Source organism: Sylvia atricapilla, chromosome 18, assembly GCF_009819655.1.
Source record: "Sylvia atricapilla isolate bSylAtr1 chromosome 18, bSylAtr1.pri, whole genome shotgun sequence".
Classification (NCBI taxonomy): domain Eukaryota; kingdom Metazoa; phylum Chordata; class Aves; order Passeriformes; family Sylviidae; genus Sylvia; species Sylvia atricapilla.
Genome location: NC_089157.1, coordinates 11944374 through 11967696, shown reverse-complemented (window position 1 = coordinate 11967696; position 23323 = coordinate 11944374). Strand labels below are relative to the sequence as shown.

The 23323-nt window shown below is 43.8% G+C and overlaps 2 protein-coding genes across 2 annotated transcripts; one reads left to right on the top strand and one right to left on the bottom strand.

The window, feature by feature from the left end:
• Nucleotides 1-1067: 1067 nt before the first annotated feature.
• On the bottom strand, nucleotides 1068-7640 carry COIL (coilin). The gene is made up of 7 exons (XM_066332425.1): nucleotides 7379-7640; nucleotides 5192-6353; nucleotides 4784-4870; nucleotides 4204-4251; nucleotides 3505-3580; nucleotides 2614-2702; nucleotides 1068-2120 (listed from the first exon to the last, which is right to left on the bottom strand). The coding sequence occupies exons 1-7, from the start codon at nucleotides 7627-7629 to the stop codon at nucleotides 2025-2027; spliced, it is 1809 nt and encodes a 602-aa protein (XP_066188522.1). The 5' UTR covers nucleotides 7630-7640; the 3' UTR covers nucleotides 1068-2024.
• A 49-nt stretch (nucleotides 7641-7689) lies between these two features.
• Nucleotides 7690-18878, top strand: SCPEP1 (serine carboxypeptidase 1). The gene is made up of 13 exons (XM_066332423.1): nucleotides 7690-7797; nucleotides 8738-8883; nucleotides 9760-9849; nucleotides 10555-10710; nucleotides 11173-11247; nucleotides 11442-11514; nucleotides 12412-12449; nucleotides 12622-12750; nucleotides 14212-14296; nucleotides 15039-15152; nucleotides 15759-15896; nucleotides 17219-17382; nucleotides 17492-18878. Exons 1-13 carry the CDS (start codon nucleotides 7746-7748, stop codon nucleotides 17555-17557), a joined length of 1326 nt encoding a protein of 441 aa, XP_066188520.1. The 5' UTR covers nucleotides 7690-7745; the 3' UTR covers nucleotides 17558-18878.
• The last annotated feature ends 4445 nt before the right edge of the window (nucleotides 18879-23323 follow it).

The following is a 23323-nucleotide window of genomic DNA, read 5'->3' as shown; positions in this document are numbered from 1 at the left end:
ATATTCAGCAGCTTCACTGTATTTTCTGTGTCAACTGATACAAAGGTATGCAAATAAAGAAGGTAAATACACACCCTCAGAATTGTAGCTTTGGTTTCTGGAGCATAGCACAGGATGTTTAGAGCTCAGATGAGCAATTTATGGTCCTCATTGTCAAAGTGGGCTTGGAGGAAGCCAAATCACTTCTGTTGTGTAACAGAGAAACGTTTTAACATAAAAAATTACTGCTACCATTTAAATAATTACTGAAGTTATTACTCTCTTTTGCTTGCAAATTTGAGAACTTCCTGTGATTCTGAACTAAATCCAACCCTTTGCCCAGACACTGCACATTCAAAGTGCCTGGCAGAGCCCAAGCAGGGCTTCAGAAGCACAGTGGGATAAATTGTACCTCACATTCCTGCCCTGAACAAAGGGGCTGGCCAACGACAGGAAAGCCCCAGGGGCAGAAAGGCAGCAGTGAGGGTTTGTTCAGCTGTTTCACCACCTCTTTGTGGGATTCACATGCACATTGTCCCATGCCAGATTCCTCAGCGAAGGAAGTAGATGGCATAGGGAGGGCTCTCCCTCCTTGCTGCCTGCCCTTGGTCTGGTTTGAATTGAGCAGTGAAACAGCAGCTTCACACAAACTTGGTAACAATGGGTAAATAAAACTCGAGATTTTACCTTCAAAACACCCTGTCTCAGGGGTGTATTTGTTTTCCAGCATCACCTATTTGGCACAGCCAGAGCAATTCTGCATCCATTTAATTCGTGCCTAAAATGCACAGTAGGCAATGGAACAAGAGGTGCAGTGAAACACTTGCATTTAGCTTTTGCAACGTCCTAAGTATTAGCAAGTAATGATTTCCCCTAGAAAAACAATCTTTCTGTTAATCCTCACTGTCTGAGCATGACTGTGCTCGTGTCTGACATCTTCGTTTAATCCAATTTCCAAGAACAGCCACACAAATCTAACTGAACTTTTCTCTAAAAAAACAAATGCATGAAATGATGGCATCTGAAGAGAACCGCAATGCACAAACTCAGTTTACTTGTATAAAAATTATTCCTTCACAAACAAGACATTTTAACAGGGCTGATGTAAAAATGCACAGTACTTTAATGGATTCATGCACTAGGTCAGAGTACATGACAGATAAACCATAATGTACAATTTTTCAGTTGTTTATTTGTATCTAGGGCTTGTTTTTTTCCATGTCTTCTCCACAGGAGTCCACTGCCTAGGAGAGGGATTATCTGAAAGTTTAAGACTTGTCAAGGCTCCAAGGGTAGAAGGTGCTCCCTCAATGCTAATTATTAGAGCTGTTAGTGCAGTGCCTTGCCAGTACCTGGTGACCCATTCTACTGCTGGAAAGCGGAGAAGAAAGGCAACACAGACACTTCAGTACTTACAGGGCAAGTGGGTTTGCTCTAAAACAAATAAAGGCTTTCATACAGATTAACACAGGGGGACACAATTGTGCCAGGGGTTTGTGTTAAATTCCACTGGTTCTAAGCAAAGTTGACAGTTACCAGTGCTATTTATCTGGCTCAAAATTATAGAAGCTCAAATTCCACAGGCTTTTCTGGACATGTTCAGGTGAACCCTTTACATATCTGCAAAGTTACAGCATTTGTAGGATGCTTGGCAGCAGCAGAGGGCAAGTTCTGCACATCAAAAATACTTATAATTAATTTTTAAATGAAAGTTAACCTCTGGCAGTTATACAGCTCAAGCCAAACCCAGACATTTAAGTAGTTACTCACAGTACAGGATTGTGTTTAATCTTTTAATCAAACCATTCCAGACCTGCAGCTTGTTATAGTAGGATATAAATATTCAAACCCAACAGATCTATATTAGACTTCCTATAATAAACAAAGTTTTCATGTATTACATAAAAACATAGCCTAAAGGAAAAAAGTGTTTTTCTTTTGGACAACTTCTTTTTAAGACAGTAATATCCACCAATGCAACTGCCACCCTGAGAACCAGAAGGCAGCATTTCACAGAACCAATCTCTACAATTGTTCACATTTTCTCACATCCTAGAGGTCCCATTTTCAACGCTGGATCCATTAACTGGAGACTCCACAATCAGTCTTGGCTCTATCAGCGCATCCCAGCTTTCAGTTATCTGAAAACAAACCACAGGCAGCACTTAGCAGGGGGCAGCAAGATGCAATTTCCCTGCCCTTAGGCTTTTGCCTAGACCTGAACAACGGCACCACTGAACCAAGATCACAGCTCCTCCTGTGAGTCACTGATCCTGCTGATGAACCTCAACCTCCCTGATGTCCTGGCTAAGGAAAGGTGCAGATAAGAACAACAGAGATGAAATGAAAAGCTGGTAAGAAAGGATCTCTGTGAGACATGATGCTGTTCATTAGCCAAAACAAGAAGTTTGATGAGTGGCTGTGACCCCAGTTAATTGAGTAACATGCAAGAACTGATTATTATGACATAAACACGCACATTCTTGCCAGGAAGGAACAATTATTTTTGCTTCCATTGATTCAAATCGCATGCACGATTACAAAGGGCATGTCCCTGAGGTGAGCAGAGGCAGGAGGCAGGGCAGGTGCCAGCTCTGCAGAGCTGGGGCAGGACTCAGAGCAGGCCCCACTTACCTTGGTGTCCTGAGGCACCGCGTACTCGATCAGCTCCACTCCGTCTGCATTCTGGTACACCAGGTCAAACTTCCCTGGCTCCTTGGCAACTGAAAAACCAAACAACCAGCTCAGGAGCTGCAAACTAAAGAAACTTTGAATGCTTACCACAAAAGCTGATCAAAACCAGTTTGGCTTTAGGGTTTGTTTTGGTTTGTTGTGGGGTTTTTTGTTTGTTTGGTTTGGTTTTTTGGTTGGTTTTTTTTGTTTGTTTGGTTGGTTTTTTTTGTGCTCAGTGTCTGGGTTCATAATTGTAACAAAAAATCTTGAGGTAAAACTGAATACTACACACCAAAATTAAGGTAATTATCTGACTACTCACATCAGAAAGTTAACAATATGTTGCTGAAATTTCAGAAGAATGCTCATATGACAGTTCATTAATTCTGGCTTAAATGGCAACTGGAGGATACACAGTTTGAGAAACATTCATCATTTCAGGTCTCAGGAACTGGACCTTAGCATTGCAGGGACTCACTTCCACACCCACTGAAGACATACCATTATGACCTCATATTGTCTATGCAGTTCCAGAAATAATAACAGAAATAAAGCAATAAAATAATTTCTTTCTGAAAATGATACCACAGTAGAGGTGAGTAACTGACCACTCAAACTGACTGAAAAAAATTATTTTGTAAATACCCATGAGCATCTTTCAGTTCAACTAGCAAGGGTTAGAACTTCTCAATTTAATAGACTTTTTGGGGAGGGAATGAGGAGGGGAGGGGTGTGTTGAGAATGAACTCAAGGAAACTTGGAATACTCCTGAAAGACAAAGTGTTCCTTGGACTTCTGGTTTTCCAGGTGACAGCACATGACAACAAGCCCTTGGTGTCCTCAGGTACGTACATTGTCCTGCTGATGTCGAAAGGATCTCAAGTTCAATCTGCTTATTTTCAGCATTCCAACTTATTATTTTTGCCTCCTTCACAAAGCAACAAGAAAAGAATCAGGCAAGACATACTTCAGCACTGCATAACTATTCCATATTTACAACCAGTGTGCTACTTGATTGCTGCCAGAGGAAATAAGCATATTTGGCTGTTGAATTTTCCAGTCTCCATGTATAAAGTCTGCAAAGAATTAATGCTCAGCAATCTGTAACTAAACCAAAGTTACTCACTGTCACCAACTTTGCAGTTTAAATCAGTACTTATTCAGAAACCAAGTTATGTGAAGTAGCAACAAAATTTTACTTGCACCAGTTTGAGGAACTTGCCCTGACTTCAAATAGCAGTAGACTCAAATACAGCTACATTTTTCTACTTGAGGGTCTGCATTTTTTGTCATCTCTAAAATAGTAATAATGTTAATAATCCTTGTAGTTGGTGGTTTGTTTGGTTTTGGTTTTTTTAAAGTAACAGCTACACCTTTCAAAATTTCAATTAGTTTTGGAATTCTGGAATTTTGATTTTTACTGCTGCACCAGGAATAGCCTGTGGAGTCAACTAGATGCAAGGAAAAACACTGCACAACATCAAAATATCTTAACCATACCTCAGCTATCATAGTTTTGTGAGTGAATGAAGGGAGGAAGGAAAACAGTACCTTATAGTCTGAAACTTCAGGACTGTAATTTTCAGTTAGTTCCAGGCGCTGTTGAAAGAAATACAAGTAACAAAGTGAAACCTTTCCCAATCTCTGATGATTCCACCTAAATCCAGACAGTTTCTTCAGCAAGAGAAAAGTGCAAGAGCCAAGTCTCCTACTCCTGGAACACAATGCCCATCATGGTCCCAGGTAGACTTCCAGACCTTGATGCTCCAAAGGATTTACGTTCAGGTCAAGCTCTGTGAGATGGACCCAGTCTCCTCAACTGCAGGGATTTCATTTTCATTTACCTTTTTATTTTGCAGTGCAGTGTAATTATTTGTATGGTAAGACTTGCAATAACATTTACATGGAAAATCACATTAAAATGACAGCAGAGACAGCATTTCTTATGTTATACAAATACAGAAAGTGTAAAGAAATGCACTTCTGTATATTCTCCAAATATTTTTAAAAATCAAATCCAGGCTTTACAACAAGTGAATTTCTTAGAGAAACTATTAGGCCAGAAACTTCAGAGTGGACCAAATGAAGCAATTTTAACCTACTAACATTCAGTATTTCCAGAGCTCTTTACCTTAAAGGCAATTCTTTCTCCTACTTGGGGTGGAGCAGCTAGAAGAGGTAACACACTATAGTCTCTTTTGGGAATCTCCACGGGATTCTGTGAAACAAAAAGCAACCCCCAGACTTCATTAGTGTATCAGTAAAAACAGAAGACAATGTTCATGCTATATGGATTGCAAGAAGCTCTGAGAATAGCAAGGTACACTCTTTGTTTTTATATATATAATACAATCCCTTTACTGTTGTTTCACAAACATGTCCTCAGGCTGACAAATGGAATTACAGTAAATAAAAATTAAGATCAGCCTTTATCCCACCAAGCTATTTCTGCTGTTATGAATTACTTTCCATCATATAGGTTCTTCGTTCAGTTCAAGCTGCCAGAAAAAGGTGACCTCTGCCTGTGTCAGTCACTCACCTGGACAAGGACAGAAGTGTTTGTCGCAGCTTCATTTAACTGCCTCTGTTTCTGGCCTTCACTGCTGTAGTTATAGAAGAAGCCAGGGTTTGCTCCTCTCCCATGGCCCCTCATCATCCCACGAAACCCACGGCCCCTAGGTCCTCTCCAGAAGTTATCCTCTCCCATTCCATGCCCCCTTCCACGGCCTGGGCTGGCAAACAGTCCTTGGACACTGGCTGGCAGCTGTTTAGTGCAGTTCCTTACTATGGAATTACGCAGTCCAGCACCTGCTGCAGATTTTTTAATGACAAGTGTGTCTGAATCTGAACTATCAGACTCTGAAGATGAGCTCTTTGCTTTGGGAGCCTTGGTGCTGGCTTTTACAGCCACCACATGGTTTGGCACCGATTTTTCCTTCGTGGTGCTGTCTTGTGCTGGTGTCACATTCTCATCCTCTGTACTTGAGTCAGAATCTGAACTAGAAGACTGGGTTTTTTTACTAATTGCAGTCTTAGTCGTTTCAGTGTTAGACTTTACAGTCACTTTATTAGTATTCACATCAGAATCTGAAGCAGCTTGGTATTTGTCTTTGGGAAGTGTCACCACTACAGGTTTATGGGAAGATTTATTTTCCTTTGCATTTAATTCACTGCTGTCACTGTCAGATGATGTGCTGGAGGAATCTGAAGCTCCCACCCTCTTTTTCCTGGACTCTGTTGTGATTTTTTTGGCACTACTTTTACCAGAAGTTAGAGAAAAGCTCTCATTTGCCTGTTCTAAAGTAATCTTTGATGCAGCAACCTCTGTCTGCTTTTCATCCTTCTTTTTTGTTGCCAACTGCTTCTCCCTTTCTGTTTTTTTCATCTTTTTAGAATGGGAAGTAGAGGTCTCTTCCTTACCTTCTGCAAGTCTATTTCTTCCCCTAACTTCTTCCTTTCTTTTTCTTTTCGTGTACCTTTTCTGAGAGTCCCAAGTATCTACAGAGGTCTCTTCCCTACAAGAGGAATACTCAAGGTTATGCTTCTCCTTCTTCTTTTTCCTTTTATGCTTGCTTTCATTCCTAGAGAATTCTTCCTCGTCCTGCTTGTGTCTGTGCCTTTTTTTGTCTTCTTTTGTTGTGTAAATAAAGCCATCATCTACTTCTTCATAATCATCTCCAACTATCTCTTCCAATTTCACTCTGTTAAAAAACCAAAACCAAAAGCCACCTTTCAGCATAATGAACACTTTTCCCTACATGTAAGCAGCTCAGGCAAGTTTCCCTAGAGTGAAGATGCTCCAGCTCTTCCCGGGACAGTCCAGAACCCTCCCCTGCAGGCACATGCTCCCCTTCCATCTTCAGGAATATTTCCAACCACTTGGAAATTCCATCCTCCATCCCTTTGGACATGCTGGGGTGTCTCAGGTGTTGGGAATCAGTGCCCGTGGGCAGCTGGCTCCCACCGCCCAGGGAAGGGAGAGCTTGGTCCCCCGGGGAAGCCCCATCCCTGATCACAGAATCCTGATGACATCCTGATTCACAGGATCCCAGCATGGGTCAGTCTGCAAGGGACCACAGTGGCCTCATCTGGTCCCCTCTCCCGCCTAAGCAGAGTAATCCCAGAGCACAGGGTTGTGTCCAGAGGGCTCTGCAATATCCCCCGCGAGGGAAACTCCACATCCTCTCTGGACAACCTGTCCCAGTGTGCGGTCCCTGCACAGGGAAGGAGCTCTTCCTGCCGCTGCCTCGTGTCCCACGGGCCGGCACCAGCGGGCAGAACCCGCTCCGGCCCTCGGCACCGCCTTCAGGCACTGACAGACTCCGACGAGGTGCTGTGTGGGACTGAGCCCCGAGCCCGCTGTCCTGGTTCCAGTCCTGCTGTCCTGATCGCGGTCCGGATCCCGCTCTCTGTGCGATCCAGCTGTCCCGGTCCCGGTCCCTATCCCGATTCCTGCCCTGGTTCCCAGTCCCTGTCCCTATCCCGCTGTCCCGGTCCTGGTCCCTATCCCTGCCCCTATCCCGCTGTCCCGGTCCTGGTCCCTATCCCTGCCCCTATCCCGCTGTCCCGGTCCTGGTCCCTATCCCTGCCCCTATCCCGCTGTCCCGGTCCTGGTCCCTATCCCTGCCCCTATCCCGCTGTCCCGGTCCTGGTCCCTATCCCTGTCCCTATCCCGCTGTCCCGGTCCTGGTCCCTATCCCTGCCCCTATCCCGGTCCGGTCCGTACCGCAGCGAGTCGTTGTCCCGCACGAGGCGCGCGCTCTCGGCGGGCGGCAGCAGCGCCCCCTGGAGGAAGAGGCTGAGGCGGGCGCGGCGGCTGAAGCCGAAGCGATGGCGGATGAGGCTGAGCAGGTCAGTGACGAGCCGCGCCTGGCCCGGCTCCAGCAGCAGCCAGCACAGCGCGCAGCCCGGGCTGGCCGGCGGAGGGTGGTCGAACATCAGCCGCAGACGCATCGGGCCGCCGCCGGCCGCCATCATGGAGGAGGAGGAGCAGGGGGAGGAGGAAGGGGCGGAGGGGGCGGGCACGGGGGCGGTGCCTCAGGGCGGTTGTGGCGGGGGGACGCGGCCCCGTGACCGCGGGAGCTGAGGGAGCGATGCGGCCGCTCCGGGCGGGCGCCGCACTGTCCGTGCTGCTGCTGGCCGCAGGTACGGGACGGGACTGACCGGGCGGGACGGGAGAGGGGCCTCCGGGCGCTCCCGTGTCCCGCTGCCGGGCAGAGCGCGGGCTGAGCCGCGGGAAATCCCGCTTGCCGAGGTGGCGGTCGGGAGGGACGGAGAGGGTGGCGGGAGGCCCGGCGGGTGCGGCAAAGCCTGGCCACCGTGGCTTGGAAAAGCCCTATTGCGCCTACTCCAGTGCGTCGTTGCATTTTGCCCTGATCCTTGTGATAAAGGGATGGAGTGGCAAAGGTCTGTTCCGTCTCCGAGATGGACAGTAGACTGACCGTGTAAGGTGACCAGACTTTACTGGCTTAATTGAGTTTAAATTATATTATGGATTCCTTTAGAAGTACCCCTCTGTCTGCATCATCTCTGCTTGGGAGCTGTGAAGGGATGCGGTCTCCGCAGACCCCCAGACCAAAGTTCTGGGCTGAGCTCCCTTGATCGGGCCGTGGAGCCGATATCGCCGAGGCTGCGGCTTCGATCCCCCTACTAAACCCTTCACTAAACGGTTGGACTCGATCTTTTTAGGTCCCTTTCAACTCAGAGTATTCTGTGATCCTTGTCGAAATCGCAGCTGGTTAGGAAGTTATTCCTTTGGCGTTAGCGGGGTTGTGCCTTCAGCCCAGGCCTTGACAACACTTCAAGAACAAATTATTCCAGCGATTGGGCTGTTATCCAGCGGCAGCTCTAACACCAGGCTCTGATAAGGAAGCACTTAATTACACACTTCATTCATTGACGGTAACTCAGCTGTGGGTGGGGGTGTAAGTATAGGCAGGCTTCTTAGAGTAATTTTTTTAAATAGTAGTAGCACTTCTAATTATCACACCGAGGATTGAAATGTAATGTTTTGGAGCAATTCTGGTGGAAAGCCCAAAGCTGAGCCTTTTTACCTAGCTGATTGTTATTTTTATTTCCTCCCAAGGTGTAGTTCTGAGGCAGCCCCAAGAGCCTAAAGAGCTGTGGGGATATGTGGAGGTTCGGAGCAAGGCCCACATGTTCTGGTGGCTCTACTATGCAAATAACCCAACCCAAGACTTCACAGAGTTACCTCTTGTCATGTGGCTTCAGGTAAGTTTTGGTTAGAGACACCTAAGCAGTAATTCTTTCCATCTGTGCCTGGTTCAGTCTATCTGATATTGTGCAGCTCTACAGAAATAGGATTCAAAACTGCCTGGTTCTAGATGCCTCTCCTTGTGAATGAGGCGTTGGGGTTGGGAAAAACAAGGATGATTTCATTCTGCAGTCGTGGGGTGTCCTCAGCTGCTCACCTTCCATCAAATCCAAGTGCAATAACAGAGGTTGTTCTCGTTTTTCATACAGCAGTAGTGATTTTTGTGCATTGTAGTTTCACAGCTCCTTTCCTGGAGAGTTTCAAGTAAAGAAAATGTTCAGAGAGAGAGAGAGTAGATAAAATAACAGAGATTTAGGATGACTGCTAAATGGAAACAATCCCAGTTTAATAAAAGTGGTGGCATGTTCTCCACAATACATTTCAGAAGTTAATGTTGAGTAGAATCACTTTGAGGACTTGTTCTTATTTTTTCTGGGTTCTTTCATCAGAGTGAAACCCACAAGTTCTACATGCTGATTAAGCTAATGACTTGCAAAGGCCCAGTTAGCAGAGAGGTTAACTCTTGCACTCCATATTCAGGGAATGAGGTTTTGAAACTGTGCTCATGTAGCAGGCAGATTTTACCAGAGGCTTTCACAAGTCAGTGACTGCTTCTCTGTTGAACTCTTGTTTTCAGAAATGGCTTGTGTGTGCACAACCCGAGACCGTGAGGAACAGAGCCTGCTCTGCAAATTAACATGTACTGCAAAAGCCGTTTCTAAAAATTTACAATCTGTCATTCTCTTTACTGGCTACCTTGTATTTTTCTTCCATCTGTCCTATCTATGCCATGCTGCCTTTTAACGTCTTTGTCATTTGGTATTTCCCTGCAGGGAGGTCCAGGATCTTCAGGCTGTGGATATGGGAACTTTGAAGAGATTGGTCCATTAGACAGAGCATTGAAACCAAGAAATACAACCTGGGTACAGTAGAGAGTTCAGTTTCTAACTACTAAATACAAATGTTTGTTTGCCTGTGTCAGCAGATGATCACTATGCAAAAAACCACAGAACAGTTTTTCATTTAAAGTTCAGTAGAACTATAATATTTCAAGTTAAAATACTGTGGGTAATAAATTAGCTTTTAGGAATAGTCTTGTTTAGAACTGAGGGGTGGGCATGTCAATTTGATGAAGTATATCTGTTCTTCCATGAAATTGTGACATACAGAGGTCTGGGAAACAGAGAGCAGGGAAATTATAGAAAGTGTTATTTCAGATCACAGCTTCATTGTGTGCAGTCAGAGAGCTTTTTCTGGGTGTCTGGCAGTGTAAAACCTATGTCCTGTAATTACAGGTCCAGTATGGGCCTTCAAGGGAAAACAAATTACAGCTGCCTGTGAAGGTGGAAGTTTAATTAGTGCCATATATTTGTGCTCTGAGCTACCAGTAGTCTGAAGTATTCCAGTGTTCCCTAGGTGACCAGCCCCTGGATCATTGGGACTTTTTGGGTGTATTTCTGATTACAGATTGGGCTGATTGAAGGACTTTATGTTGCACCTAATTTTTCTGCAAGTTTTTTCATGTCCAGGGATTTGTTGGCTCAGTTAATCATTTGTGCCATCAAAACTAAGTTTTTTTGCTGGTGCTGAACTGAGGTTTTACACAAACCACCTTTCTGCTTCTATAGTTGCAGGCAGCCAGTGTCTTGTTTGTGGATAATCCTGTGGGCACTGGATTCAGTTATGTGGATGACTGTAGTTTGTTTGCCCAAAACCTTACTACAGTAGTTTCTGATATGATGGTTTTTCTTAGAGAATTCTTCAAGTGCAGAACAGAATTCCAGGTAAGTGAATTGAATTCTTATTTATTGTTGTATTTTTCTCTGGTTTTAAATAGAATTCAAAAACGGTTAGGAAACAGACTTCCAAATGAGCAGTATATTGCTGTTAGGTAGTGTTTGGTGCAGGTAAAACCACTGGCTCTAATTTTCCACATTTCAGAAGCTGTATCTTGATTTTGGGGTTGGTTAGATAAGCATTGGGGTGGATTATTTTCTGTTGAGTGATCTGAGCAGCATATATAGGATCATAGCTACTTGTAGTTCCAAAATATTTCAGAACCAAACCCAGCAAATAACCAGGATGTTATGGAAACCTTATGTGCTGCTTCAAATAAGACAAACATTAAATGTTTGATGGTGAGAGGTGAACAGCCAGTGCCTGGATCGTGTGGGATGTGGGAGATGGATGGAGGTATCTTCTGCCCTCTGCCCAATGAGTTCCTTGTGTGGCTTTTCTCTCCCCAGACCATCCCATTCTATATATTTTCTGAATCTTATGGAGGTAAAATGGCTGCTGGGGTTGCTTTAGAGCTGCACAAGGTAAGTACATGGAGGATATAGTTCACTTTTCACTTTAAAACCTGGAGTTCTACAAGTACTTTTATTTTTCTGGAACACACTGTCCTTATTGCCTAATTCACAATGCTGCTTACTTTTTTCACTCTAGAGTCATGAATCGCTAACTAAAATTTGATTCTTGGTTTGATATTTTGCTTTTCCTCTTATTCACAAAGGCTGTTCAAAAAGGGATCATAAAGTGCAATTTTATGGGGACTGCTCTTGGAGACTCCTGGATTTCTCCTTTGGGTACGTTGAAACTCCTCAGACTGGATGATTTGTTGTTATTTTGTTCTGTTGAGTGTCGTAATCATCCCATGAGTGCCTAAAGTCAAAAATGTCATCCCTGCCTTAGGTGAATTAACTTTGTAGTGAGTCTGGTAAATCCAAAAGAAATACTCAGCCTGGCAAGCTGTGACTGAAGAGTCTCTCTTTAGGATGTATCTAGGTTAAGAAAAGTCAGAGAGCAAGGTCAGTGAGGAACACACATGCATTTGAAGTGGAGGGATGGTGAAATGTCCCTACACATCTCCACAGCCTCTGAGGTGTTTTGTAAGAGTCCTGTGCTTAAATGTGGCCACAAAATGATTCACAAGGCTGCAAGTGAGATTTGTGTCTGGTGGAGGACAAAAAGCAAATTCAAAGGTCCTTCAGTGGGATTGGCAAAGGCAGGTTTCACAGATTCCCTGCAGCACAGGATAATACCAAGCAGGCCTGTCTGCCATCAGCTGATCTTGAGAATTTACAAACAAAGCTGTTAAAAAGATTTGTTTTATAACTCAGTTGTTCCCTTGTGACTCTTGAAACAGATCAGTTTAGATAATTCCAATCCTCTTGTTAGACCTCTGCCCATGTTCTGGCAACGTGCTGCAATTCTGCGGGGAGAACATTTTGGTAAAACACGTTGGTTGCTTTTAAATAGATTTCACTGGTTAACTCATAGGGGGTTCATGATGTTGCAGGATTTGTAAAGAACCTTCTTTGTGATATATAACCTTAGGGTTAAACAGAGCTGAGTACCCTTTTACTGATCAATTAATCTCCATTTATTTTTCTCATAAATATTGTTGCCCCAGTAGAGGAAAAGTAAGTTAAATCTTATGTTAGTGATTGATTGTCAGTTTGAAATCTGTTCCATTTGTTTAGACTCTGTGCTGTCCTGGGGGCCCTACCTTTACAGCACTGTAAGTACCTTAAACTCTTGCTTCTCACTTGATCCCTTGTGCTGAATTGAATGTGGTGTTGAATTTTAAGATTACCTCTTGGCCTGAATAAAAACCTCAAAAGCATGGAGGCTGTTAGCAGTAAATGAATGTGGAATTTTAATTGAAACTGTCCTTTGTGTTTATCTTCCAGTCTCTCCTTGATGATAATGGCCTAGCAGAGGTGACTGCTGTCGCCAAAGAAATAATGGATGCAATCAATAAAGATCAGTATGGGCTGGCTACCGAGCTCTGGGGCAAGGCTGAAGGTGTCATTGAAGAGGTGAGGTCTTTGACTAGCATTAAGAACTAACTGCTGCCTGGGGAAGGCACATAATTTCAGGTTATCCTTCCTATGAGTGCTGAGCTGGCATGAATTGTCCAACCCTCTGCCCAGTCATTTTTGCCAGTATTTGTTTTATCCCAGTGCTGATATAAAGGAGTGTTTGCTATGCCCCGCTGGGTGAATGACAGAGAAAGTGGGCAGGACATCCCTTGTGGTCTTCCAGTATTGCACTGAGGTTTCAGCATACAACTAGTCCTCTTGATTTCCACAGTTTCAAATTAAAGAAACTCCTGGAAAGCTTTGAATATTGAAAACTGCATCCAGCAAGACACAAATTTGAAATGCACATATCTCTATTCGAAGAACTACAATAGGTGCACAGGGTGGGAAGGAATCTCAGCTTATGATCTGTTACTGTGGATCACTGCATCTTGTTACTTAAAAAATTCCATCGTAAAAGACTGGTAAAGTTTTGCTTTTGTTTCTCCTGTTAAAAGGTTGCTCCAAAATCTTATTCTTTGTTACATCTCATTCTTTAGTACATGGAAGGCTCTGGCTTCTTTGGACAGAAAGTTTCATCTGGAGCCACTTCCTTTTTTTTGGTTTGGTTTGGTAGGGTATTTTTGTTGTTTGTTTGTTTTGTTCTGTTTCATAACTGACAGTGCCTTGCGTATTGTTGGTTTCACTTCTTGCTGTTTGGAAGGAACTTTTGGTTCCTGATTTACTTTTCAAATCTACTTGCCTTTCCCTCTCAGCTGTGATGGTCCTGGCAGGTGAAGGCACTGCAGTTCTTCTGGGGCTGCTGTTGTGAGCTGATTTCTGACCTAAGCATCAAAACTTAAAAAAATCAAAAATAAAGTAAAGCAGGACTTGAAGAATCTGGAGTGACTTCTGGCAACACTGCTCACGTTTGTCCTTGGATGCAGGCAGCCTCTGTCAGCTGCATCACAGCTGCCAGTCTGCAATGCTTGGGCACATCCACCTGTCAGCAGGTCCAGGAGAGGGGTGGCTCATACCCATCACCACCAATGTTTTTGAGGAAGCATTTTAGATTTTGGAGGATTGTAGGTTGGAAGGATGATGACTGAGAGCAGCACCAGACCAGACCTGGCAGTAGGGGCTGTCTGAAGGCATCACCTGGCACTGCAGCTCTCTGTCATGAGTAATGCAGGGTAAGACTTCCTGTAGCTTCACATCTGCTTCAGAGGAGTAAATAACATCTCTGATATGACGCATATGTGAACAATACAGGCTTGAGGAATCTCTCTCCCACTTCTCTGAGCAAATGTAGAACTGAAGTTTTTCACAAATATTTTCCTGGTATGCTGGTAAAGTGACAGGTCACAGGGTCCTTTATTTAGGATTTACTTACCTTTTTTTTTTCTTTTCAGGAAAGGCTGTTCTTCATCTCTAAGAAATGTTTTTATTAGTGTTACTGAAAGTATCTTGTGTTTACAGAACACAGACAATGTGAACTTTTATAACATCTTGTCTAAGGAGGTTCCAGAAGTGAAATCAGATGAACAAGAAAATCTCCTTCTCAGTAAGTTGTATTTAAATAGTTAAACTTCCCTGTTTAAGGCCCTGTGTTTCAATTCACATACCTTCAACTCTGACAGTGGAAAGAGCCTCAGTGTAGCACATCCCCAAAATGGATGTTGATATTCTCCCGAACAGAACTTGTTTGCTGTTGCATAGAGACAGACAGGAATGTGGAACAACCCTATAGATGACACCTCCACCTATACATCCTGCACAAATTACAGCAAGGAAGCAGTTAGTATAATTGCAACATCATTTTGTGACCTTTTAAGTTACTTCCTCTTACTGTCTTTAAGACAAGACACAGAAGTGTCTCATCAGTATAAATGGTCTGATTAAATACTTGCTCCATGATTTTATGTAATGATGTGAAAACGTGTAGTGTTTCTTTCAAGTTTTTTTTTCTGTTGGCTTCACAAGGGAAGGTGAAATTAACTCCTGAAAACAAAACATTGCAGCTCAAAAATAACCGATTGTTGAGAAGAGCTAGGTCCTTAAAGCTGATGCCCAGAAAAATGCAGTGTTAGCCAAAAGTAGGAATGGGTGGGTTCTTCCTGTATCATCCTGCCCTAAATAAGGGTTGACCAGTGGTTTCTAGTAAAAACAAGCAAATCTCCCTCTGCGGTGCTGCATTTTAATTAGGAAAAGGGTTTGTTGGCCATGATTGACACTGAAGATTGTTATCTGTGGAGGATGGTGTCTTAAGCGTGCCACTGATCAAAGGGTGTTCTCTCTTTTTTCAGTGCGGCTTTACCAGCGCCACGTCAGAAAAATGCATCAGAGCAGCCTCGAGGAGCTGATGAATGGGCCCATCAGAAAGAAGCTGAAGATCATTCCTGACTGTGTGAAGTGGGGAGGTACTTTCCTGTCTGCTAGTGGGCACCTGTTGTTTACAGTATTGCATCCTGTAGGAAAACACAACTGGTCACATTCAGTTGTTGTTATCCATGGGGTAAGGCGAGGATTTGTTCTCAGAAATGATGTCGTGGGGCAGGCCTGTGGGAGCAGGTGTGGTTCTGGTTCTGATTCTGCTGCTCGTATCTTTAGCTGAGTAACTAAAAATGTAGGGAGAGGGAGGAAGAATCTCTGTATTTCAGGAGCTGTTTTTTGTCTTTCATGCAATCTTGCTGGAATTCCTCTCAGCTTTTCTCTGCCAGAAGTCTGGTGTCATGCAATGATGCATCTTATGGAGGAGGACGTGTAAAACAGGCTTAAAGGGCTGATGTCAGCACCCTGTGCATGTATATAGGAGCCAGAAAGTATAGCACTGTCTGAGAGCTCAAAAGGGAGCACAGCTGCTGTCTGGTCTTCCTCAATCTGATAAATCACTGGTGCCACTTTGGGCTAGGACTGTTTTCTGTGCAGCTGTGAGCTCCATTCTAGAGCCTTTAGCCCATGCTTCTGTCCCAGCTTGGGGATGACATCCTTCATCACTTAAAATTTGCCTTTCTGGTTCCAACCAGGTCAGTCTAGACAGGTCTTCGAGAACATGGCTGAGGACTTCATGAAACCGGTCATCGATATTGTTGATCAGCTTTTGGCAGCCAATGTCAGTGTTACAGTCTATAATGGACAGCTGGACCTCATTGTTGACACCATGGGTGAGGAACTTCTTGACTGGGCATGGAAACAGAACATGTGATGAGTAGAATGTGGAGCTTTCAGTATACTGGTCCCCAGATTTCTCCAATGTCCTGTGCAAACCTCCTAACTAACTAGCAGTGCTTCAATAGTACAGTCATAAATGAGCAGCACTTAGGATGCTTTGCTTATATTCCTCTGAGAAGAGGCAAATCCTTTACCTCCACTAAACTGTTGAGAAATGGATCTACAACATCAGTAATTGCTTGTTTCAGTGAAGCTAATAATTCACTAATCCTCCTGGACAGGCACACGGATGTGTATGTGTGTATGCTCATTCATAGGCAAAGAATGCTGGTAATTCATGAGGGAGGGTGCAGTGGAAGAGGGATCACACTTGCTCTCAGTCTAGGCTCCTGTGCACCTTGGGCTTGCTTTGTTGCTTGCAAGATGCTGGTTTGGTCCAGGGGCAGTTCGGGAGCCAGGACAGGTGCTGCTGAAATGCCTCACAAGGCTGCTGTGCTCCCTTCCACTGGTCTTTTCTCACTGAGTTAAAGAATCTGCAGCTACAGACTCCACAAACACCTTCCTTTGTTGCAAAAAGGCTTTATTCCTTGTCTGTCTCTGTCCAATTAGATATTCAGATGCCCTTCATGAAAAATACAGCAATCAATAAATCCAGGAAACACAGTATTTAAGCTGTCAAAACAGATCGGCAGTTAGTGGTGCTCCAGTTTATCACATTTTGGTCTAAAATTGAGTTGTAGTTAACATGTAAATTCTTCCAGCAGTTCACAGGTTAGGCTAATGCTTTGTCCCCCTTGGAGTCCTGGAATTAATATTGTTCCTGTTTTGACTTCCACCTTCTATAGCAGCACCTGAAACAGAAAGCCTTTCCAGTCTCCCCTCCATAAGTGTCTAACACACACAGAACTAGTGCCTCTTCTGATTTCCAGGAGGGGGCCTTGGTAGGGCTGATCCTTTTCCATGGCAGGACATTCAAGGTCTTTAAGGTGCAAAGTGAAATATGGTGGAATTTCTAGGGCTGGAGAGGCTCCAAGAAGCACATGTTCAACTTGTACAATCCTAAGTTCATTTCATACACACCTTCACTGTTTACTTACTCCTTTCTCCCCTCCATTGGTTTGTTTCAGTTTGTCTTGAATTTTCCTAGGCATAACAAAATTGATTTTAGGATCTGAGCACACAGACTCTGTGCTAACTCTGCTGTACTGGTATCTAGTACAGGGGCATCCAGCTGAACTGGACTCCCAAGCTGCTGTGGAACCAAGGATCAGTAATTTGCAAGTATTGGTAATCAATGCTCTCTTATCCCCAACAGGCCAGGAGGCGTGGATCCGGAAACTGAAGTGGCCTGATTTGGAGCAGTTCAGCCAGAAAAGATGGAAGGCACTGTATGTGTCTCCAGAATCCACAGAGACAGCTGCTTTCCACAAGGCCTATAAGAACTTCTCTTTCTTCTGGATTCTCAAGGCTGGGCACATGGTAAATAATAAAGTCCTTGGGGTGGAATCAGCAAGAGAACTGAAGATGTGTGTGTAGCTGCTGTCTGCTTCCTTGCAGCAGCTGCTTATCCTGTGCTTTTCTGTGCTAGGTACCAGCTGACCAAGGAGAGATGGCACTCAAAATGCTCAGGATGGTGACCCAGCAGCAGCACTAGGGGAGTGTCAGCTGATCTGGCTTCCTGCCCTGCACCAGGGCTCTGGAGGAGTGTGAACCCCGGATCCTAAGCCAAAGGAGGCTGTTTGGACACACAGCCTCCCTCATCTTGCTGATACTGTGCACAAGTGCTGGTGGAAAGGCATTTCTCTCCTTGAATGAGTTATTGCTTTTGAATTTTTAAGCTGTGATTTGCTGCCTTAACACTGCTCATAAATGACTCTTCCAGAGGGAAGTTCCCTGTCATAAAGAACAAGCCCTGAACCTTTGCCTTGAAAGGATTTTGTGCTCTTGCCCTTCCCTGAATGCTCCCTTGTCTGTTTGCACACCAAGATTTGACTTGATTTGCTTTGTGCTCCTCTGGGAGGGCTTACCTGCTTCATGAGGCTGTGGAATGTTCCTTTGTCCTCTGGCTTCTGCTTGAGTCACCTGGCTGGATTACAAATTAAAGACATGGAAATGCCAGGACAGAGGACCTGCCCTAGAGGAATCACAGTCCATCTCATCCTGCTGAGGTGCCTGAATTAGGATCCAGGATTCTTCAGACTTCCTGTGCTGTGGAGAGGGAAAAACATCCCATAGGGGAGGATTTGACCCTTTTTCATCTGACCATTTGTTTCTTACTTCTATTCTTGTTAATGCTTGCTACTCAAACTCTGCCTTTACCTTGAACACCTAAAGCACATCCAGCAGGAATTCCTGCTTTTCTGTATCCTGAAGCAGAAGGCCTGTTAATACCCTCTTGTACCAAAGAGTCCCAACAGATAGAAGCCTCTTAAAACCTTCTGGGTTTAGCCAGAAGGAAAGGAGCATTATCTGAGCAATAATGGCATAATCCTGAAAGATTATAGGAGTGTTTAAAAGAAGGATATGCAAAATCTTGATCCATGTCTTTTAGAGGTTTTTTTAAGTCTTGCAGAGAACTCTTATTTTGAAACTTTTTTTTTTTATAATACAGAGTGAAGAAGAGACTTGGTTAGACATCATTTGACTTTTGCTATTGAGCAGGAAGTAGCTGGTTTTTATTGGTGTCTGATAGGAGGCACAACAGCTCCTTCCAGCTATCAGAATCCTAAATAAATAACAACCTCTCAATGACTCCAGCCACTGAAACTGTCCTGAAATACCTGATAGCATTGTTTTAGCAAGAACTGAGGCACAATGCTGTGTAGGCACACGTGCAATCACCCTGCAGCTGCACTACTGGCATCTAGTAATTTTCTTTTTTCATGATCCCTTCTTGTATTCTTGAGAACTTCAGCACTAGGAATCAACATTTTGTTTTTTAAATGCCTTTTTCAATAAATAATTCATCTAATTCATCTCTCTTCAGCATCACATTGATTTCACTGCTTGAAAATTATATCTTTTCTGTTTTGGCTTTTAGAAGAGGTTGCAGTGTATAAATTTGCATTCTCGGAATATTTTTAAATAATTTCCCTAGCAAGTCTGTATGGTTTTGCCTGGACAATATGCTGCTTTGGGCTGGGATAGAGGTAATTTTCTTCCTAATAGATAGTCTGGGCTATGTTTTGGCTTTGTGCTGGAAATGCTGATAACACACAGTGTTGTTCAGTTGTGGCTGAGCAGTTCTGACAGGGCCTTTTCTGCCCTCACCAGACCCCACCAGTGAGGGGCCGTTTGGGAGCAGAAGGAGTTGGAGGGGACACAGTCAGGACAGCTGATGCTAACTGATCCAAGAGATGTCCCAGGCCAGGTGGTGACATGCTCAGCTGGGGGCGAAGAACGAAGGGGTGACATTGGGGGTGATGCTGTTTGTTTGGAAGGAGTGACATTGGGTGATCAGCTGCATGTGATGGAGCCCTGCTGAATTCCTTTGCTGCTTCAGCCCTGCTGAATTCTGCTGCTTCCCTGGAGACAGCTGCACACCTGCCTGCCCCTGGGAAGGAAGTGGTGAATGAATTCCTTGTTTTGATTTGCTTGTTGCCTATTAAACTGTCTTCATTTCAACACAAGTTTTTCTCACTTTTACCCTTCAGTCTCTCCCCCATCCCTCTCGGAGGAGGAAGTAAGTGGGCAGCTCTGGTGTTTGTTTGCTGGCTGGGGTTAGACCATTACAGCAGTTTGAGTTGGCTGATCCTCAGTCCTGTTATATACAATATTTTGCATTAATCCTAAATTAATACAATAGGGCTTGATAGAGGAAAATAATTGAGAAGGTAGTCTCTCCAGAAAGCAGCATTTAGTGCTGTTCTCACCGCTCTTTATCACATGGGACATTGATTCAATTGCCATGGGCTGGTGCTCAGTCACAGGCCTGAGGCATCTCTTCTTTTCCTGCTTGGTTCTAGCTTCAGCAGGTTTTTCTGTTGGCAGAGACAGCTTGTGAGGAAAAAAAGGTGGTGTCAAGAAGGCTAGTGGTAACGACGTGTTGGTTTTAGGGGCTATGCCAAATCTAAATGTGCTAGAATAAAAACACCCAGGGAGACAGGCTTTTAATTAGGGTTGATTTAAATGCCTAAACAAAACAGCAATCAGGCAGTTAACATCAAGGAAGATTCCTTTTATTCCAGTAAAGGCTTTGTCACTGGTGTGTCACAACTCTACAGTGTTATAAAGGTAGGTCACCTGGTCATTCTCCAGCAGATGCTGTAAGAAATCAGCTGCTTTGAAAGGAGTTCAAGTCCCGTTGTGTATCTGATTGGCAGTGATGTAATTTGTCCACTTTGATTTCATGCACTGTGCCTTTTCCAGATAAGGGCAGTCACTTGGCAAATCCATTAGTGTGATTCATTCTAAATATTGATAAGATGTTTTACAGATGCTGAATCAATCAGAAGAAAACAGCCCAGTGTTTGTATTTCATCCTCTGCAGCTGCAGGCTCTGACTGCAGAGATAGCCTGACAGCCACTAACTTACTTTGCTCACCATCAGTTAAAGTTAATTTTCACAGAAACAAATCTCTGGTAAAAATCAGTAATTCAGCACTGCTGCTTCAGCATGAATAGTTTTGGCTTTTTGTAACAATATATATTTTCCAAGCCAGAGAAAGAAACCTGGAAGTTTCTCTCAAAGCCACAACAAAAGAAGAATGTCTGTGTACTGAGGCAATATGGAAATCTTAGAGCTCTTCTTCATTGCCATGTTGTGTCTATTATCCTGTAAATATTCTTATGTATGGCAGCATGATTTTTATGTGTCACTTCTGAACTCTGAGACGTATTCAAGTTTTTCCAGAAGGGATTCAGGAATGGAGTAGTACTTTATCTGGCCCACAAACTGGTGCAGAAACAGTGAGAACTTAAATGGAGCAGAGTTCATGCTCATAAAGTTTCCCAGGACCTGGTTTGAGCATTTGCTGTATAATAGATTTGATAGTTAAGGAGTAGTTACAGGTCTTGCGGAGGAACAAATGAACCATTTGGTCATTGTTTTGGGAGAACTTTTTTTCTTTCTGGTGGGTAGGAGAGAAGCATGTTGGCAGGAGAAGAGATGTGTGAGCATTAAATGGCCTAATGCAGCAGTTTTCAACCAATCACCTAAAACATTAGCAAGGAAAGCAAAGCATCCTTACATATTTCATATACTGATCATTACTCTTCACTGTGTTTAAGTAATTCAGTGGCGAGCATTAGCAGAATTGATTCTTGAATTAATTACCAATGGTCTGAATCAGTTGGGACTACTGCTAAGCTATAGGGGACTTCAGAACTTCCAGCATTGGTGGTCATCTTCAGGACGTGCGTTTTTTTGTTCCCTCCTCCTAAGCTACTTGAGGCTGGAAAATAAGGCACTATAAGGGCACAGCACCGTGTCTCAGAAGACCAAAAACATACAGATTGCAGCTAATGTGTCACTGCCTCTGCTGTTCAGTATTTCCATCTCATTACTGCACAAATCTGGATGCAAAGTACACTTGTAGTAAGGCACGGTTTAGGATGTAGGACTTCTCCAAATTTCATCTGGATGTCACATAGGCAAACACAACTACAGATTCGCAGGGGACTTGAAACAACAAGGCCAGAGTGACTCCAGCAGAGAGGCAAACATCACATGTTTACTGAAGCTGATTCAAATCCAAGAGCTCATTTCTGTTCTCCTCTAGTTTTTATCCTCCAGTTTCAACACCAAGATTTATAGGTAGATACTGTTCTGAATAGGGCTGTATCAGTTTTAAAGTGCTGTGAATCCTCTAAGACACAACTGGAATAATTCTATCTGCAAGCTGTAGGCCCTAGACTAGACAATGCCTACCACAGTCATTTTTGAAGGCAGCTGTAAAGGCTGCTAGAACCAGCCTGGTTAAGCTGCTTTTCTATTGCTTCTCTGGTCCTGAAGTGCCCTTCTCAGGGTTATTTCTCTACAAAGTGGTTGCAGTGTGTCTTTGAACCAGACAGTGCTCGCCAGCATTAGCCCCACTTGGCCAGTGGATGGTCACAGCAATAATGATGCTGCACCCACATTCTCCTGTAAAAATACTTTTGTTCTGTCCCTTATGTCACATTATCAGCCAGCTTGGACTCATCTCCCACAGTCTGTTTGGAGACACGACAAGTGATGACTGACGTTAGGATCAGTATGGTATACCATGTTCTAATTTTATTATTCTCTCCCCTTTCTCCTTGCTGAATACAGCAATATCTGGGAATTACATTCCTCTACTAAAACTGCAGATTGAATGTATTTATTCAGATGTTGTGTTGTCTGTCTTGGATAGGACAAAATAAACAAAATTGTAGAAACTTCATTTAAAGCAGTAAAAGATTACTTTTAACAGTTTATATGCTGTGTTGTGAGTGAGGCTAAAAAAATACACTGGCTGGTGCATCCTCAGTCTGTTACAGCTGCTAGATAATTTTCTAGATGATTCATTTATTTTTTAACGAGGGGAAAAAAAAAAAAGTCTTTGAGAATCTGGGGCTTAGGTCTCTTAATGTGATTTCCTTGTTAGAGCCAGAGAGGAATGTCACTTGACAGCCCTGTTTGGAGGTGGAAGTTGAAAATAGATTGACTGCTGCTACTACACTGGGTCTGCTTTTCACAGAGTTGTCCTGGAGCTTTAAACATTTTATTGCTTTCAAGAGATTGCCAGATGCCACTGTGTGTTATAATCTGAGGGAAATGTGAGCCTGTCCAACTACTTGGAGCTGGTCAGAGAAAAAGTGGTAGGTTCTGTTCTTTCCCTGAGGCAGCAGGGAGGTTTCTGAAATGTACCAAGAAGAGTGGCTTGGCCCCCAGGGCATCTGGAGGACTGAGTTAGGGAAGAGAGAGAAATCTTGTCCATTCACCTCGGCTTTATGTATTATTCTTTTTAGCAGCCTCGGCAAGCGGATGCCTTGGGTTGGTGACAGACGTGCAGTGGAGTGACCGGCCACTCGGTGGAGTACGGAGACCTCGGAATGCCAGGGGAACACACCGCCCTTGGCATCTGCAACCCTGCTGCTGTCCCTGGGAACACCAGGGAATGTTCGTTCGATCCTGTGAATTCACAGTGGAATCGGCTTTACGTTAACCGTGACAGAGGATTGTTCATTTTAGCAATAACGTCGAGAGAACAGGTAGTTTGGTCTTTGTGTAGTATGTGTGTTGTAAGAAAGAAATAAGGCATTAATGTGTTTGAATTTAGTGCAGTTGCTCTCTAGCTGGGCTCATCTGACAGAGTTTTGCTCATGCCTAATTAATAATCCGATAAGAATGCTGTTGAAATCAAGCAAGAGCATTCATATTGTGTAAAATTAAACCAAGGCGAAGTCCTATAACACTTAGAAAATTTCAAAGAAAGCTCCTTGCCTGTAGAAACACTTC

What these genes read in the sequence shown, in the direction of transcription:
- COIL (XM_066332425.1), bottom strand. Translation starts at nt 7,629, where the DNA reads ATGATGGCGGCCGGCGGCGGCCCGATGCGTCTGCGGCTGATGTTCGAC. An exon ending in GAGAAAGAATTGCCTTTAAG is followed by an intron (nt 4,252 to 4,783) that starts GTAAAGAGCTCT and finishes TTCTTTCAACAG; the next exon opens with CGCCTGGAACTAACTGAAAA. An exon ending in CGGTGCCTCAGGACACCAAG is followed by an intron (nt 2,121 to 2,613) that starts GTAAGTGGGGCC and finishes GTTTGTTTTCAG; the next exon opens with ATAACTGAAAGCTGGGATGC.
- SCPEP1 (XM_066332423.1), top strand. Translation starts at nt 7,746, where the DNA reads ATGCGGCCGCTCCGGGCGGGCGCCGCACTGTCCGTGCTGCTGCTGGCC. An exon ending in GGCCCTACCTTTACAGCACT is followed by an intron (nt 12,450 to 12,621) that starts GTAAGTACCTTA and finishes TTTATCTTCCAG; the next exon opens with TCTCTCCTTGATGATAATGG. An exon ending in CTGAAGGTGTCATTGAAGAG is followed by an intron (nt 12,751 to 14,211) that starts GTGAGGTCTTTG and finishes TTGTGTTTACAG; the next exon opens with AACACAGACAATGTGAACTT.